The 15,562-nt window shown below is 56.1% G+C and overlaps 1 protein-coding gene across 1 annotated transcript; it reads right to left on the reverse strand.

Annotated features, from left to right (window-relative positions):
* Positions 1 to 1,140: 1,140 nt before the first annotated feature.
* EN2 (engrailed homeobox 2) lies at positions 1,141 to 7,800 on the reverse strand. Its single transcript, XM_017956321.3, has 2 exons — positions 6,862 to 7,800; positions 1,141 to 3,604 (listed from the first exon to the last, which is right to left on the reverse strand). The coding sequence occupies exons 1-2, from the start codon at positions 7,547 to 7,549 to the stop codon at positions 3,288 to 3,290; spliced, it is 1,005 nt and encodes a 334-aa protein (XP_017811810.3). The 5' UTR covers positions 7,550 to 7,800; the 3' UTR covers positions 1,141 to 3,287.
* Between the last annotated feature and the right edge of the window lie 7,762 nt (positions 7,801 to 15,562).

Consider the following 15,562-nt stretch of genomic DNA (forward strand, 5'->3'; position numbering starts at 1 on the left):
TGAACGCCTCTGAGGACGGGGAACTCATTACCTGACAAAGCTGTGCCTTGCCCCTTTTCGGTGTTATAATTTGAAAACAGATTTTTAAAAAATGATCGCTTCATGTTACCGTATTTTTATTAAAATAAGAGAGAGGCCAATACGGCAATAGAAGTTGTGCCAGTATTTTTTGTTTGGTTTTTAAACTACAAACTTTCTGAACTGTTCAGAAGTCGGGGGTCGTGGGGAATGCGTGGTCTTGCCCCATCAGTGATGACCCTGGGGCGCAGCTCGGGCCCAGGCAACGAGAACTCGGGAGTCTCCGCGGTGAGATCCCAGCTCTCTCTTTCCAGGGATCTGAAAATCCCGAGGGGCCGCCCCCAGACCGCTTCCCGGCAGGGCAGAGGCCCAGCCCAGAGGCCCCGCTTCCGCCTGGGAACGCCAACGGCCCAGCTGCCTGGGGAAACAGAAAACGCCTGAAAAGTCGCCTTCCGTAACAGAAGATCCTCGTCAGTCTCTGAGTTTCTTTTACAGGGAGAAGAAGAAAAAAAAATTTTTTTTAACCATGAAAGTTTGGAAATACAGCAATTCAACGCGTAGATCACTGGTTTAAAGATCCCTAACACTTCCTGGTGAGGGGACTCCACAGGCGAAGCTGCTCCCTCCCCCAGGCCTGCTTAGGAAGTTGTACAAAGTCTTTTGTTTTGGGGGGAAACAACAAAAGGTAAACAAAAAAGACACTTTGAAAAGGAAACTCTCTTTGTCTCAGTGGAGTAAAAATTCCTGTCCCCAGGGGGAAGCACCTCGGCCCAGCGGGGGTGGCAGGGCCAGTGAGCAGCCAGCTGGAGGGAGACCTGTTGAACTTTGCAAAATTTAAAAAAATGTAGTCACTGGAATAGCACCGTAGTTTTGAACACTTCCTCGTGGTAACAAAATGTGTACTTAAATTATTTTGGTTATTCTGTGCTCATATGTGACATATCCAAACTGTCTCATTTAAAAAAAAATTATAATCACCTCTCGCTACAAAGGTAGGCACCTGGCACCTGCTCTGAGGTGGGGCGAAGGCCATGAGTGCCTGAGTACGGGGGAGGATGCCTAGGCAGTTCCTCTGCACTCAGACATGCTTAGAAAACTCATCATTCCACCTGGGACCTTCAGTATTTTATAATAAAGAGGTTTTGTTTTATTTAATGTAACCTTCAAGAATTTAAACACACAAAAATGCGGGGGGGTGTTCACAATTTTGATAACCACAGTTGTAAATAGAAACATTCATTCATTTCTCATAAGATTATAAATATTTGATACTGGAACTGTAAAATGCACATGTTTTATAAACTAGAACAACAAAAGAAAACAAAAACAGAAACCAACTTTGCTTTCTGCTAAAAAGGCATGTCATTTCATTGAGTTTCCTAAGCAGCAGATGGTTATTCACAGACTTTTAAATTACAACTTTTGTTTTTATACTTTCCTTTTTAAAAAGGTTTACGCTATTATGTACAAAGTAAAACTATTACTGCAATGAAATAAAGAGGTTTAAGGCAAAGAGAGAAGTTCACCCTCAGTCCTCAGGGAGACCACTGGGACTCCCAGCTCAGCCATGGGCACACCCCCTGTGCTGTCCCAGCCACAGATGGACAGTTGGACTGGTCTTTCCCCATACACTAAACAGAAGACAGTGTGGAGTTATATATAATGTGTTTGTTTATATATATATAGGTACTTGGTGGGAAATATATGGAATATATTTAATTTACACTGTACCACACCTTCAAAAATAAAATGTATATTTTAGAAAACAAGAAAAGACAAAAAGTGATAAGAAATGATTATTTACACATTTTCTTCCTTCCTCTAGATCCTGGAGGATTCTGAGTTCTTTTGAAAGACAAGATAGCCACGTTCCAGAACTGTAGACTCAAACACGCCTGGTGTGTGTGTGTGTTCACATGCGTACAGACATATGTGTAAACACACATATTTATCTTGGAAGAATGTTCTCTATAGCAGAAGCAGCCACTCCGAGAAAAGAAAAAAATAAAGGAAAAAATGAAAAAAAAAAAAAAAAAAAAAAAGCAGGGAAGAAAAGAAAAAGGAAAGGAAGATGATGCCATCTCCCTCTACACAGCCTTCTGCATGCCCAGAAACAGCGAGCCATGGCCTCATTTCTGGGACCCTGGCTGGCACCCAGGGTGGCTGATGGAGCCACGGGAAATTCCTGGGGCCAAGCCAAAAGGAGGGTCGCCCCACCGCCCGTGGGCTTTAGGCCACATGCCCCAGGCCTTTAGCCCCAGAACGTCGAAGCGCTTCTGCATGGAGGCAGTGCCCAGGGCATGAGGGTTAGGCCTGCGGCAGGGCTGCAGCGGGACTGGGGACAGCGACACAGACCACAGACATAGACGATGTACGCACATGGTTGGGCCTTGGTGAGGAGGAGGAGGAGAAAAGAGGAGGAGGAGGAAGGAATGAGAAGGAGGGAGGAGGAGGAGGAGGAGAAGAAGAAAAAGAAGAAGAAAGGAGGAGCAAGAGGAAAGAGGAGGAAAGAGGAGGAAGGAGGAGGAGAAAGGAGGAGGAGGAGAAGGAGGAGAGGGAGTTAGACGGCAGGAGGGTGAGGAGAGGGAGCTGGGTGAGGCTGTGGGCCTGGGCGGCTGCTGGTGAGCATGGAGCTGACTTCCCAGGGCAGGCCTGGGATAAGCTCCGCTGCTTCCCAGGGCCAAATCCCAGAACTGGCCCAAGGACCCTGGAAGTCCCCTCCCCCCCACCAGGTCCCCTAAGCTCCCCAAGGTCTTGAAGTGGCTGGCCCAGGCTTAAGGTGTGGGCCCCTCCTGGTGTCCTCACCAAGCCAACACAAACAAAGTGGCAGAAGTCATAGACCAAATAGGAGCTATTTATTCGGTTCACAGTTGTGTGAAATGCAGCAATAAAAAATCTTTGGACTTCAGCAAGTTGTTTTAATTTTTTCTTCTTTTGAAATAATAAAAAAGTGTCCAATGTCATATAATGTAGCTTAGGGGATTAAAAAAAGATGAAACCCTAAGCAGCCCCCTTCGCAAAAAAAGAAAAAAAACCCATAAAATTAGCATAATCTCATAAACACAAAAAACAAAAATATTTTATAGTCAGATATTTTGGATTTTATACCACTTGTAAATTATATATACATACAATATTGCAGAACCTTAGCTAATACACGATATTTTCACTATTAATGCTGGTATAATCTTTATACACTGGCCCTTTATGATTTTAAATTATTGCATTGTTTAGCGCGGACTGAGACCTGGCCTCCATGACCCCCCGCCTTACTCGCTGTCCGACTTGCCCTCCTTGGCTGTGGTGGAGTGGTTGTACAAGCCCTGTGCCATGAGGTGCACGGCCAGCGTGTTCTTGTTGCCCGTGGCCTTCTTGATCTTGGCGCGCTTGTTCTGGAACCAAATCTTGATCTGTGACTCGTTGAGGCTGAGCTCCTGCGCCAGGCTCTGGCGCCGCTGCTCTGTCAGGTACCTGTTGGTCTGGAACTCGGCCTTGAGCCTCTGCAGCTGCTCCGCGGTAAAGGCCGTGCGCGGCCGCTTGTCCTCTTTGTTCGGGTTCTTCTTCTTTGGTTTTCGAGACCTGGGACCTGGGTAGATGTGGTGGACAGAGAGAAGTCAGGTTACCCAGACGTGTGCCACCCACGGGTAAGGATTCTGGGACCCCAAGAGAGGAAGTGACTTGTGCAAGGCCACTGGAGGCTGAATGGCCAGATGTGGGGCTGGACTTCGGACTGGGCATCGGCTCAGCGTGGACCTCCACCACTTGGTGAGGGAGGACGGGGTGTGATGTAAATGGGGCTATGGGGCAGTCCTAGTCGACAGGCTGACCACAGAGGACAAACGAGGGACCTCTAGATAAAAGTAAAACTCCTGGATGTAAGCAAAACTCCCTGAACTCTCTGGCCTGGTTTTTCCTAGCCCTTTCTGAGGCTCTGTTCGAGAACAGGGATGGGGGTAGGTGCTGGGAGAGAGGGTTGGAGAGAAGCCTGGGAAAGGCTGCAGGGTGGTCACAGAAGCAGGAGGCACCCTGAGAGTTGTGATGGGGACCCTCATGGGGATACCCCACAGGGTGCCAGGGACTATGGGAATCAAGGGCAGGTGGGCCCTGAGGACAGGAGGGGCCCAGAGTGTCTGCCTCCACCCAAGCTCCTCTGTGACTCCCAGCCAAGGGCTCTGTGGGCCCAAGTTCATTCTTATAAGGAAGAGTGGGTGCATGCACTTCCCTCCTGGGTCGGGAGGGGCACCGAGCTACTGGTGAGTCCTTCATCACCCACTGGAAATCTCCCAGGTTTCCTGTCCAGGAGAGACCTGGCTCTGCAAGGGTGTTGACTGCACCTCCCTTTCCCCAGACATGGGACTTCTTCACTGGGGACAACAGGGTGGCCCAGCTGACCTTGGCCAGGTCCACACTTCTGACCCTCCCCACTGTGCCTCCCTACTGGGATTCAGGCTTCTGAAGCTGCCCTGGCCTCCTCCCTATGGACCTACCCCAGGTTTTGGGAAGGGTCGCTCTAAGGCGACCTTTCCGTGGGGAAAGGGCAGAGGGAGGAGAGCAGAAGGAGGGAAGTGTAATCAGTTTCTTTTTGGTGTTAAGAGGCTCAACCCCCTGGTGTTCCCTGTGGGGGAAGAAGGGAGCAAGGCCATGGGCAGGGAGTGGTGACCTCGCCTCTGGGTTTCAATTTGTGCGGTATACGAATGGGCTTTAGGGAGCATCTGGCCCCAGCTTCATCACAGGTCCCTGCAGCTGGAGAAGGCCGGGGCCCCCCACCCTTCAGGGCCAGAGAGCTGCCGGGCACCCTGAAGAGAAGAGGAATGTGGATCTCATTGGAGGCCCTGGGACTGCACCCTGCCCAGGTCAGGAGAGTCAACTAGGGTGTGGGGCTGTGCCCAGCAAGAGGTGGGAGACCAACTGGAGGCTCAGGGTGAACACCAAGCACTCTCTCACGGCTCACTGAGCCTTGTGCTCTCTCCAGGAGCCGGGCCTGGGGAAAGAGGATCTGTGGGCACCACCAGGAGGGCACCAAGGGTAGCTTTTAAAGCAACCCACAGGCAGGCTGACCACCCATGAGAGCACCCACCCTAGTGCACACACACACTCAGTGAGAGTCTTGCTGTAAGCCCACGGCTCCACACCAGTGGGCCTGGCTTTGGTGGGGGTAGGTGCAGATTTGGGGATGGAGTTGGCTCTCCGGAATGGTGTTGGGGGATGGGGCACAAGGCTCCAGGAGAGGCTTCAGCCTCCTGCTCCCCGAGCCCGCCTCTGTCTGGGTCACCAACCACTCCCTTCCCCAGAGAAGTGTGTGCCCTACCCCCAAACTCTTCCGGTCCTGGAGCTCTTGTTAATGCACCCATGAATCAACCCTCAAAAAGACACCATTTTATAGAAAGAAATTTCCCTAAAATAAACATTTTTAGTTCCCTTTTTTTTGTTGTTGGTTTTCTTTCAAAAGACAAATACTTAGGAGTCTCAGAAACAGAATCAAACCTCCCCAAGAAAACTCTCTCTGCCCTTTCTTTCGGAGAAGCCAAAGAACAGAAACATTATCTTGCAGGGATATTTTAAAGCCCATGAAGATAGGCGACTTGGACTGGGCTGGGCCAGGCTGGGCCAGGCGGTGCTGCCCAGCTCCTGGGCCGTTGGGGGCTGGCTCGGCGAACTCCGGCGCCTCACAAAGCCCGGCCGAGGCTCCTCGCCCGGCATTGTGAGCCTGTATGTTAATTAAATATTAACAAAGGAGGAAGACGAGAACAATGGAGCAAATTTCAGATCTAGCTGGAGAAATCTGAATTTCATCAGAAATATGCACGCATATTTCTGCGGGATGGCGGCCGAAGGGCTGGCTCACTCCTGCCATGATCTGGACCAATGACCCCCGCAAAATAGTTGAGGGTTTGGGGGCAGCGGGGATCCGCTGCCAGCTTGGGGTCAAACAGCCCACTCCAATGGCGGTTCCCAGCCGCAGACCCGCATGGAATGCAGTTGATGATTTCTACAAGGACATGGACTTAGTTTTTTAAAATCCCAGATCTATGAAAAAACACAGCCAGCATCTCTGCACGGCCTCTTTCCTATCAGCAGCCCCCAGGAAACCTGGAGGGAAGGTCCTTCCTATTTGGGGATGGCAGGTGCAGGGAAGGAGGGCTGCCTCCCTTGTCCTCGCTCTGTGCAGGAAGGGGGCTGAGCCCCACCACTGGGGACTGGCGTTGGCAAATAAAGTGGAGCCAAGGGAAAAGGGCGCCTTTATTTTCCTCCTTCCCTGTGTGCGTCCTCCTGCGTCCCACCGGTCAGTGCAGGCCCGAGGGGCAGAAGGCAGAGCAGCAAAGGGCCTCGCCTTTTCTTCCCCGAGCACAGCCGGGATAACCGAACGGTAGGACGAGTCTGGGGTGGGCTGGGGCATGCATCCCGGCCTGGCCTGAGTTGAAAGATCGCAGGGAAGGGGTTGAGAGTGTGCACTTCCGGGCCCATCTCCCAGCCACCCCGTTCCCACCAAAAAAACTACAGTGGGGGAGACATGGGTTACGGGCTGGGAACAGATGCCCTAAGGCGGGGTGGAAGAGAGAGACGGGAGACAGAGAGAGAGTAAGGAGAGAGACAGAGAAAGAAAGAAGGTGCCTTCTACGGTGCTAAGAAGTCTGTGCTCCCTAGCGAATCAGTCCTGCCGCTGGACGCCTGGCCGCTGCCCCGGCAGGCGTCAGCTTCACACAATGTCGCGTGAGTCTTTGTGCGTGTGTGCGGGGGAGGTTCGAGATGTTTTCCTCCCGGTAAGTTCCCGCGCCAGCACCGCCGCCCAGCTCCGCGGACCTCCCCACGGCGAGCTGGGACGCGTGGTCCCCGCAGGCTCACCTGAAGAAGGCCGGTCCGAGTAGCGCGTACAGTAGACCCACGCCGGCCAGAGCATGGGCTGCGCGCCCAGGTTGGCGCCGGCTTGCGAGCTGTCCGAGTCCGAGCTCACCGACAGGTCGCCGCCGCCCAAGCCGCGGGCCTTGAGCGCCCCGTCCAGGGGGCCGCCGGGGTCGCTGCCTTTCTTGGCGCCACCATGCAGCGAGAGCGTCTTGGAGCCGCCTTCCCCGTCACCCGGAGAGTCGCTGCCGGCGGCTGGGAGCGGCCCGCCCGAGCCGGGCGCGCACGGCGGGTTCTGCCGGGGCTCTTGGGAGCCGGACCCCAAGAGCTGCTCCGAGCCGCCGGCGCCGCCGCCTCCCTCTGCACCGCTCGCGCCGCCTTCGCCGCCGGCTCCGCCGCCCCTTCCTCCTCCCGCACCCGCACAGCAGGTCCCCGCGTCCTTTCGCCGGCCGAACTCGGGCCGCAGGATGTTGTCGATGAAGAAGTTGGTGATGCGGTGCGGGTGCTGGTGGTTGCCGGGCGCCTGCAGGACCGCGGGCAGCATCAGAGCCCGCCGGCGCCCGGTGTCCGCTTCGCCCGGGCTGCTACCGCCGCCGCTGCCGCCCGAGCCGCCGCCGGGGCTGGATTCCGGCTGCCGCTGTCCCTCCACCGCCGCCGCCGCTTCGCCGGGCTTGGGGTCATTCTCCTCCATGCTGTTCACAGTAAATCCCAGACTGGTTCTCCGGGGACGCCCTTCCAAATCAGCCTTCGGCCCTCCCGCGGTGCACACGCAGACCCCCGCGCCCCCACCCCGCCGAGTCTTCCGAGGGCTTGCGCGGCGGCCGCGGCCAGGGCTGGGGTCCTACAAGTCGCCGGCCGCGCTCGGCGGGGAGCCACGTTTGAATCCACGAACTGCTGAAAACACTGCGAGTCAGCAAGGCGTTTCGCCCCAGACGCTGGAGATTCAACAGAGCCAAGTCTCGACGCCGCGGCCAGGCTCGGCCAGTCGCAGGTCCGGGTGGGGACGCTGGGCTGCCTCCCCGGCTCAGCGCTCTTCCGCCCGCTGCCTGGCTCTGGTGCCGCCGCTTGGGCCGCTTCTGGGCGAGAGCGGCGCCAAGCATGCAGGTAGCGCGACTCTCCGGCGCGCTCGCCGCCCGCCCGCCGCTCCGCCGCCGCCGCCGCCCGGCCGTCCCCGCCCGCGCCCCAGCCGGCCCCTCGGGAGGGTGCGGGGCGCCTGCGGTCAGCGCGCGCCCGCCACCTCCTCGCGACGCACATGGAGGCCCCCTCCGCGGCCGCCGCCCCCGCTGCGGGCCGGGCGCCCCACCGGCGTGCGGCTTCGGCGCCCCGCCGAGCTCCCCGCGGAGCCCCGCAGCCCCAGGACGCATGGAGGAGAGACGGGTGAGGGCTGTGGGCCGGCCGGGCCGGCTAGCCGCCCGCGCTCCCCGGCCGTCCGCCGCCCTCGCCGCCTCGGCCTCCGCGCGGGCTCGGAAATTTCCAGGCCACTCGGCGCAACCTGAGACACTTTCACTCTGGATTTTTGTTCTTATTTTTAACAGAGCCCCCTCGAGTGACGTCGCAGGCCGGTCTCCTGGACACGTGCCTCGGGCCAATGGCCGCGGCGCCGCGCGCCCACGTGACGCTCCGGCCGCCGCTGGGTGACAGGAGCCGCCCGCCGCCCCTCCCCCCCTTAAAGCGGCCGCGTCCCCCGCTCCGGGTGCGGGAGCCCGGGAACCCGGAGAGACCCCCGACCGCGTCTCCTGCACTCGCCCGCGCTTTCCCTGTCGCTTCGCGGTTCAGGGATCTGAGTCACCCCGCGACAGCCCCGCCAGGTCACCCCGGGGCGTGTAGGTGGGCACGCACAGGAAGATCGCTATTTTTAACATTTCCATATTGTTTACCGTGGGGCGAAATCCCACAATTCCTTGCACAAAATGCATAAATAATATTAAATGAGCTGCCGAGATACAAAGGGACTTTTGTGGTCCGCTTTCCTTGCTGATGGAGAGGAATAGTGTCACTCCCATTTGACTCGGTAACCCGGCAGCTTCCTGTCTTAAACGCAGAGCTGGCGCGCAGGACACTCCTCCTGCAGACACTTATTGTAAGTGTGCGTGTGTGTGCGTGTGCGTGTGCAGGGAGGCGCGTGCATACGGCCGCATTCCACCCGGGGACAGCGACCCTCATGAAACATGCATAGCGATCCGGAAGAGCGGGGAATGCAGTGTGCGGCTCCGTTCGCGAAGGGAGAAATCCAGGAGCCTCGGAGGTTCTAAGGGAATCCTTTTTGCCAAGGAGGGGAGGGGTGACGGTTCAGCTAAGACTTCAAAACCAAGTCGCCCGCCCCCCTCTAACTTCTCTACTCTGGTTGAGGAGCTCCCAGACCGGTCATCTCATTTTCTTTGTTTTAAAATCCTTTAAACTAATTTTGCAGGAGAGCAGGGCCCATTTGAAAGGAGTATTAGGAATCCAATGGCAAGGGTGGGAGCCCCAGTTGGTTTCTCCCCTCCTCTCTCTTCGTCTTTTCTAGACTTTCCTTCCAGCTGTTGTCAGAACGTCCAAATGGAAGTTCTGTTTCCTCTTCTCTTCCCCCTCTCCCTTGGGCTCCTTCCCATTTGCTCTTCTCTACCCACCAAACACCCGTTGTTACTCCAGGCTCACCTGTCCATCATCTAAAATGCATTTTTATGGAAATGTGTGAATTCCTGGAAACATCCGATAGGGCAGCTCTGGGGGTGTGGGAGCGTTTGCATGCCATAAGTACCCTCAGGGCAGGGGAGGTGGGGAGGCCGCAGCCTGGCATGGACACCCTAGGGCTGATTGGCCTTGGGCAGCTGCAGGGTGCTCAGCAGCCCAGACCCCCGCACAGGCAGCCAGCGGGGAGCTGCCAGGCCCTGAGTGAACTTGGGGAGTCAGGGCAAGCATCTCCAAGGCAGTGTGGCCTGCCAGGCCCCCTGGAGGCCTGAAGGTTGCGCCCTGGCCTTGCGAAGCTCCCTTCCCGGGGTCCATCCCAGGTGCTGTCCTTAGTCTGCAGGCTTCAGAGTGCTGGCGGGGCTGAGATGAGAAACAACAGTTCCCACAGCCTGCTCCCAGGAAAATTACCCCCAGCCAGGAGGGGAGTGGTGGGGGAGGAGGTGCTGGGCTGGCCTCCTGGTCACTGGAGGTGACTCTGGTCAGAGTGTGCCGTCTGTCCTGTGTGTCTAGGGCAGGGTGGGGAAGCCCGTTCTCGCTGGGGCTGGATTCCTCCACTTTTTCTTCATTGGAGGAGTCCTTACCAAATGTTCTGACTAGGCACACACCCTGCCAGGGGTCCTCCCCGAGTCTCAAAAAAATCAAACTCCACAGTCTACCTGCCCCCAGGAAAATAGGGCTGGTGAGAGTTTGTGGGAAGTCTTATTGACACTTACTTGGTTTTCTGGGGGGAGAATTTTCCGCAACTCTGGAAACCCTGATGATCACCAGTCAGGAAAGGGAGGGTCCAGTGACTTTGGGTGTCCTGAACATGGTGTGGGGGGAGGAGCGGCTCTGAGCTGTTTTGCTTCCTGCAAAACCATCCCAGGTTAATGGCTCCTCCTGTCCCATGAAAGCCAATTAGGCGGCTTCCTGAGAAGTATTTTCTGAATTCATAGGACTCTTTGCCTCTGACTGCCTCGGTATAAATGGCCCCAAGACGCTGGGCTTCAGCCCTGTGCTTTCCTGCGACGCAGACCCCAATTCGTGGCTGCAACAGAGACTCTGGGAACAGAGCGTCACCTCCGGGGCGCCTGGCGGGCCGGTGGGCGGAGACCTGGCCGCGCAGGGTCTGCAGGCTGGGCCGTGGGGTTGGCTGGAGGAAGAAGAGGAATTCGTGGGTCGCTGTTCTGGAAAGGAGGAGGGTAAGAGGTGGAGGGAGGAAAAGGAGAAAGATAAATAAATGAAGAGAGAGATAACTAAAGGGTACCTGGCCCCCAAAGTGGACCCAAACACGAAACAACTCTGGGAAAGCGTTGAGAGGGGTCACCGTTCAAAGGGCCGGGGAAGCTGGGATGGGGCTGCAGAAAGTTGAGCTGCCCAGGGGCTGGGCGGTGCTAAGTTCCATACACACGGAACTCTCCGCAAGGTGTTTCAGGAAGCTTCGAGAAGCGCGCGTGAGACCCTGCTCCAGCTGGGACGGCGCCTCGCGTTTTCTGGTGATGCGGGGCAGTGGCGTGCCTCTCCTCCGCTATGCCAGCCCCGGCTGCAGCGCGCCCGCGAGCCCAGCGCCTCCGCTTTCTCCCGCGAACGACCGCCGCCCTCAAGGTCGGCCTTTCTGTACGGATCAGACTAGCCCTCACCGGACATTTGTTTCTCCCGGGAAGGAAAGTGAGGCTCTGGCCCAGGAACCCCGTTTTCCTTCTAGCCTCACTCGGGTATTGGAGAGCGCCCGCAACACCCGCTTGCGGAGGACGGTCCTCCATATTTCCCAGGCTCGCTGCACAAAGAGGGGCCTCAGAGAGGGCGAGCAGGAAAGCAGATTCCAGATGCCCTGCGCCTCAGGACAGGGACGCTAGTTTTGCAAACAAAACCTCGGTGAAGCGCCCCGGAGACACCGGGCGCCCGGCTGCCGAGCTAGGCTCCCGTTTTTATTTGAAAACGAGGCCAGAGAAGGGAGACTTTTCCGGACCCTCTGCATCCCCTCACTCGCCTCGCTTCTCTAGGTTGACGTGGTGACACTTGGAAAAATGGACTCAATGAGAGCCATTCGCTCGCGGCGGTCTAGTTACTCGCGGGGCAGAGACGCCCAACAATCCCTGACAGCGAGATCTCCACCCCAGCCAAAGCAGGCCGGGCCAGCTCTGCGCCCCCGGCCAGGAGCCGAGCCCCGCAGGGCCAGGCCCCAGGCGCCGGGCGGGGAATTGGGGCCGACAGGAGAGAAACACCTTCCCCCGGGCGAGCAGAGAGCCACCCTCGGCTCCTGGTGCTGACGCTCCGACCCGGCCTGCCGGCAGACAAAGGCCGAAACGAAGGGACGAGGGGAGCAGGGGTGGGGCGGGCGGGGCCAACCGGCGCAGACGTTGCGTGTCTGCGCTCACCTCTGAGCAAAGGAGGACCCGCCTACAGGCCCACCAGGCGAGCTCAGGGACGGGTTCTGGGAGGCTGGGTCTAGGGTCTGGGACTTCTTCCGAATAACCCTCGGAAGGGAGGGGTTAAATGCGGCAGCGGAAAGGGCCGTTGCCCTGGAAAGGGCCGGGAGCGGCGTAGGAACTGGGGTGCACAGGCCCTCGCGTGCCCAGCGCTTCGCCTTTCCCCGCTCCAGGCCCGCCAGGGGCGCGCTTGGCGCGGACAGAGCCTGGTGGGTGGGTTGGCGCCGACAGAAGCTCGGCCGGGGAGGGGGCGGGCGGGCGCATTGCACGCCCTGGTTCTGCCCGGATCGCTGGAGAAGCGCCTGTGCTGAGCCAAAGCTCCCTGGGCGTTGGGGAAGCAGAGTGGGCCAGGCGCCCACTGGGGGCCACTCTTCTGTCCTGCTTGATACTTAGCCCAGGCTCGCCCGGGGAGGGGGGCAGCTGGGGGCCGGTGGGCAGATCTCCAGAGCTGGCGTCTAAAGATGCAGAAACTGTCCCTCACCTGGTTTCTCTGGAAAGCAGTCACTTCTGAAGGAGAATCTGAAGGATGGCTCTACTTGTGCTAGCAACCCCCACACCTAAACCAGGTCCTCTGTACCCGCTCCCCCTTTCGGCTCTCCAGCGCCAGGGGAGCCTCACTCTGGGTGACCTGTCTCCCGTCTTCCCAGGAATCACCTTTCCTTGGCAGCTCCCTGCCTGCTCTCTTATCCTGTTTGACTGCTGTTCTTATTCCCATAAAATTTGGACTCCTGTGGAAGGTGGGCCCACTTCCACTCAAGGCACACCTGAGACTCCCCAGACAGGCCTGCACTCTGGAGTCTTCCGGGAACCCTGGAAGGGGCAGGTTTGGGAGCACAGACTGTTTCACCACCTAATGCCTGGATTCTTATGAAAATGCCCCCTCAAAATCGCAGCAACCCAGAAGAAAGTGGCACCTCTCAAATAATCCAGTCAAATAAGTAAAATTAGTTTGGCAAAGGAATTTGAAGAATGGCACCCATGGCTTGAGCTAGCTAAGCATACCAAACAGGAAGGAAAACACAGAAAAGGATAATGAGCCTTGAAGTACATTAACCACCTTCTCCAGCCTTGCAACCATTCACAGATGGAGGAAATTCTAGTATGTATCTGCCGTCTTCCTTTTGACCTTTGGAAAGAAAACAAGATGTTCAAAAAAACCCCTGAAACACCAGTCCCACCTCCCAGAGCCTGACGTTTTCTTCTCTTCTCTTCTTTCCCCAAAGGCTACAGGTAATCACAGAGAGGCTAGTGTAGCTTAAACTCCTATACAGTGACTTCCCAGCATTTTTGGAAATAGGATTTCCGTAGTTAGAGATTTACAGAATATTAGGCAAGTACAATCTAGATTTAACTCAAACTATCTGGATCCAGCCCAGCCAAACTACCTACAGCTTGTTAGATGATAATTCATTAGTCTAGATTTCACATGAGAAAGAAAATATCTAAACAATCACCCCCACTCTTAACTGTCACAACTGAATCATGCTTAAGCGGGAGAACTCAATTAATTTATATAAGTTGGGGGAAATGTATTTTTGAAAACATATGTTTAAGCTAAAGTCATGAATTGATTTTTCATTTATCAAATATAACTATATAAAGATATATAGTTTTATATAAAAAGGCAACTAAATTGCTAATTAAATTCAAACATTTCCTCTACTTAAATGATCAATTCCTCTGAGTTCAACAAAGTTGGCCATTTCTTTAGCACGAGCATCTTTAATTGACATACGTGCTTACATGTATGGTATGGGGGGATCCCTGTACCCAATCAATCCCTGTGTTGAGTATAGAAGCTTGTGTGAAGCGTGGCGACCTTTTACAAGCACAAAGCCTCAGTAGTGACCTTCGTGGACTCACACGCGGAGGGGCACTGTGTCACCCCTGCATCATGGACTCTTGCCTCTAGCCTTGTCCAAGGCCCAAACCACCTTTCCCGGGGATGCTGTGCAGTCTCACTCCCACCAGGGATGGGGACCTGCTGTCCACATTTGGACACACTCCCATCCTTTCCCTCTCATCCCAGCACTTCTGGCTCCACTTAAAGGAAAGCAGTAAAACAAGATTTCTCAGTTAAGGCACATTATGGAAGTGCTCTGTTTCTCCTCTAAAAAAATCCTCTTTTCCTCTAGAAACTCACACAAATATTCCAGTCCTCACCAGAAAGGCTGTGTTGTAGTTTATGTTATGGAGTTGCAGGGTTTTGTGTGTCTCACATCAGTTAATCCCCTAAGACACAACAGCCTCTGTGATGACGGCAAAGTTGAGCAACTCGACACCATTTGGGGCATTAACACAGGCTAGGAGAAAGAAACGGGATACGCGCTAAGGTTTCCCACGTATGGAGCGATTGCCCTAGAATTCCTTGGGATTTACACCTCCCCATCTACCAGGAAGGAGAAATGCGAGCTGTTCTCATTCACTGCCTGCTGTTTGTTCTCTGTTCGTACTGCCAGGACTAATTTTGGCCGCTGCGCAACCTTTGGGTTACAGATGTTAGGGGGCCGCGCCTAGGGGGAAGGGGACTCTCAGCCCCGGCCAGAAAGTTTGGTACTAAGGCGCTGGGCGTGCTCCCAGGGCAAAGTGCGGGTTCCTCAAACGAGGAAGGTTGGGCGGCACTTAGGGTTTTCTGTCTTGTTTGCAGACATAAGTTCAGCTGCACCTCGTGCAAAACAGCCCTGAAAGCTCAGGCTTGAAGACGAAATGTGGAGCCCAGGCTCCTTCGATTGAAAACCTCGCTACGAGGACACTCTCCGCAGTCGCCGGCCAGAAAGGATTTCGGATCAAGATCCGCAGAGTGGTGAGCAACTCCCAGGGTCCGAGGCTGAGCTGACTGCAGGCTGGTAGCCCTTCTGCCCGTAGGAGAATCTCCTTTCTGCAGAAACTACTCCTGGAAAACAAAACCGAGTGAAAAGAAGGGCAATGCGGGTCTGCGCGGAGGGGAGCTCCCTCCCCGGGGAAGGAGGCGCCTCGCGCTGGCTGACTCGCCGGTGGGGTGCAGGTAGGGGCAGACTAGGGTGAGAAGGGGGGATCGCGGAACACAGGTCCCCCGCGGGTCCGAGGGACAGGGTGCAGGCGCATTCCAGGCACCTACGGCAGTCCGGTCTGCTCTGAGGAGCGGGAGCCGGCCCCGGGCTCTGCACATCTCCCAGGAATCCAGAAGCTGGACTGCGGGGCAGTTGTGTCGGTGGGGGAGCCGGATTACTTCCCTAGCTGGATTTTCCTTCCGCTTGCTCCCTTGATCGAGTGCCCACGCCCGGCAGGAGCTGGCTGTGTGCCGCCAGGGGTGGGTGGAGGTGCGTGGGGCGCGGGCCTTGGCTCACTTGGGTGTGTCCCAGTCTTTTTCCTCCAGAATTAGAGGCCTCTGCAGGGGGCAGAGCCCCTCTCCCTCTCTCCTAACTCTCCTCCCAACCTCCACACGGCCTGAGCTAAGATGTGGGGAGCTTCCAAGGCTGTATCCCTAGGAGGCCCCGAGCACTTTTCCTCCGAAGGTCGAGGAGATCAGGTCCCTTCTCTCTCCCTAGCGCCCTCTGAGGAAGCCGCGAACCTCTGGGCGAGCATGGTTTTACTGGGGATTCCTAGAGACCGGCCATGTGCCCAGCGACGCCCGGAGGGGAGAGGGA

The sequence above is a fragment of the Papio anubis genome, chromosome 4 (assembly GCF_008728515.1).
Source record: "Papio anubis isolate 15944 chromosome 4, Panubis1.0, whole genome shotgun sequence".
NCBI lineage: Eukaryota > Metazoa > Chordata > Mammalia > Primates > Cercopithecidae > Papio > Papio anubis.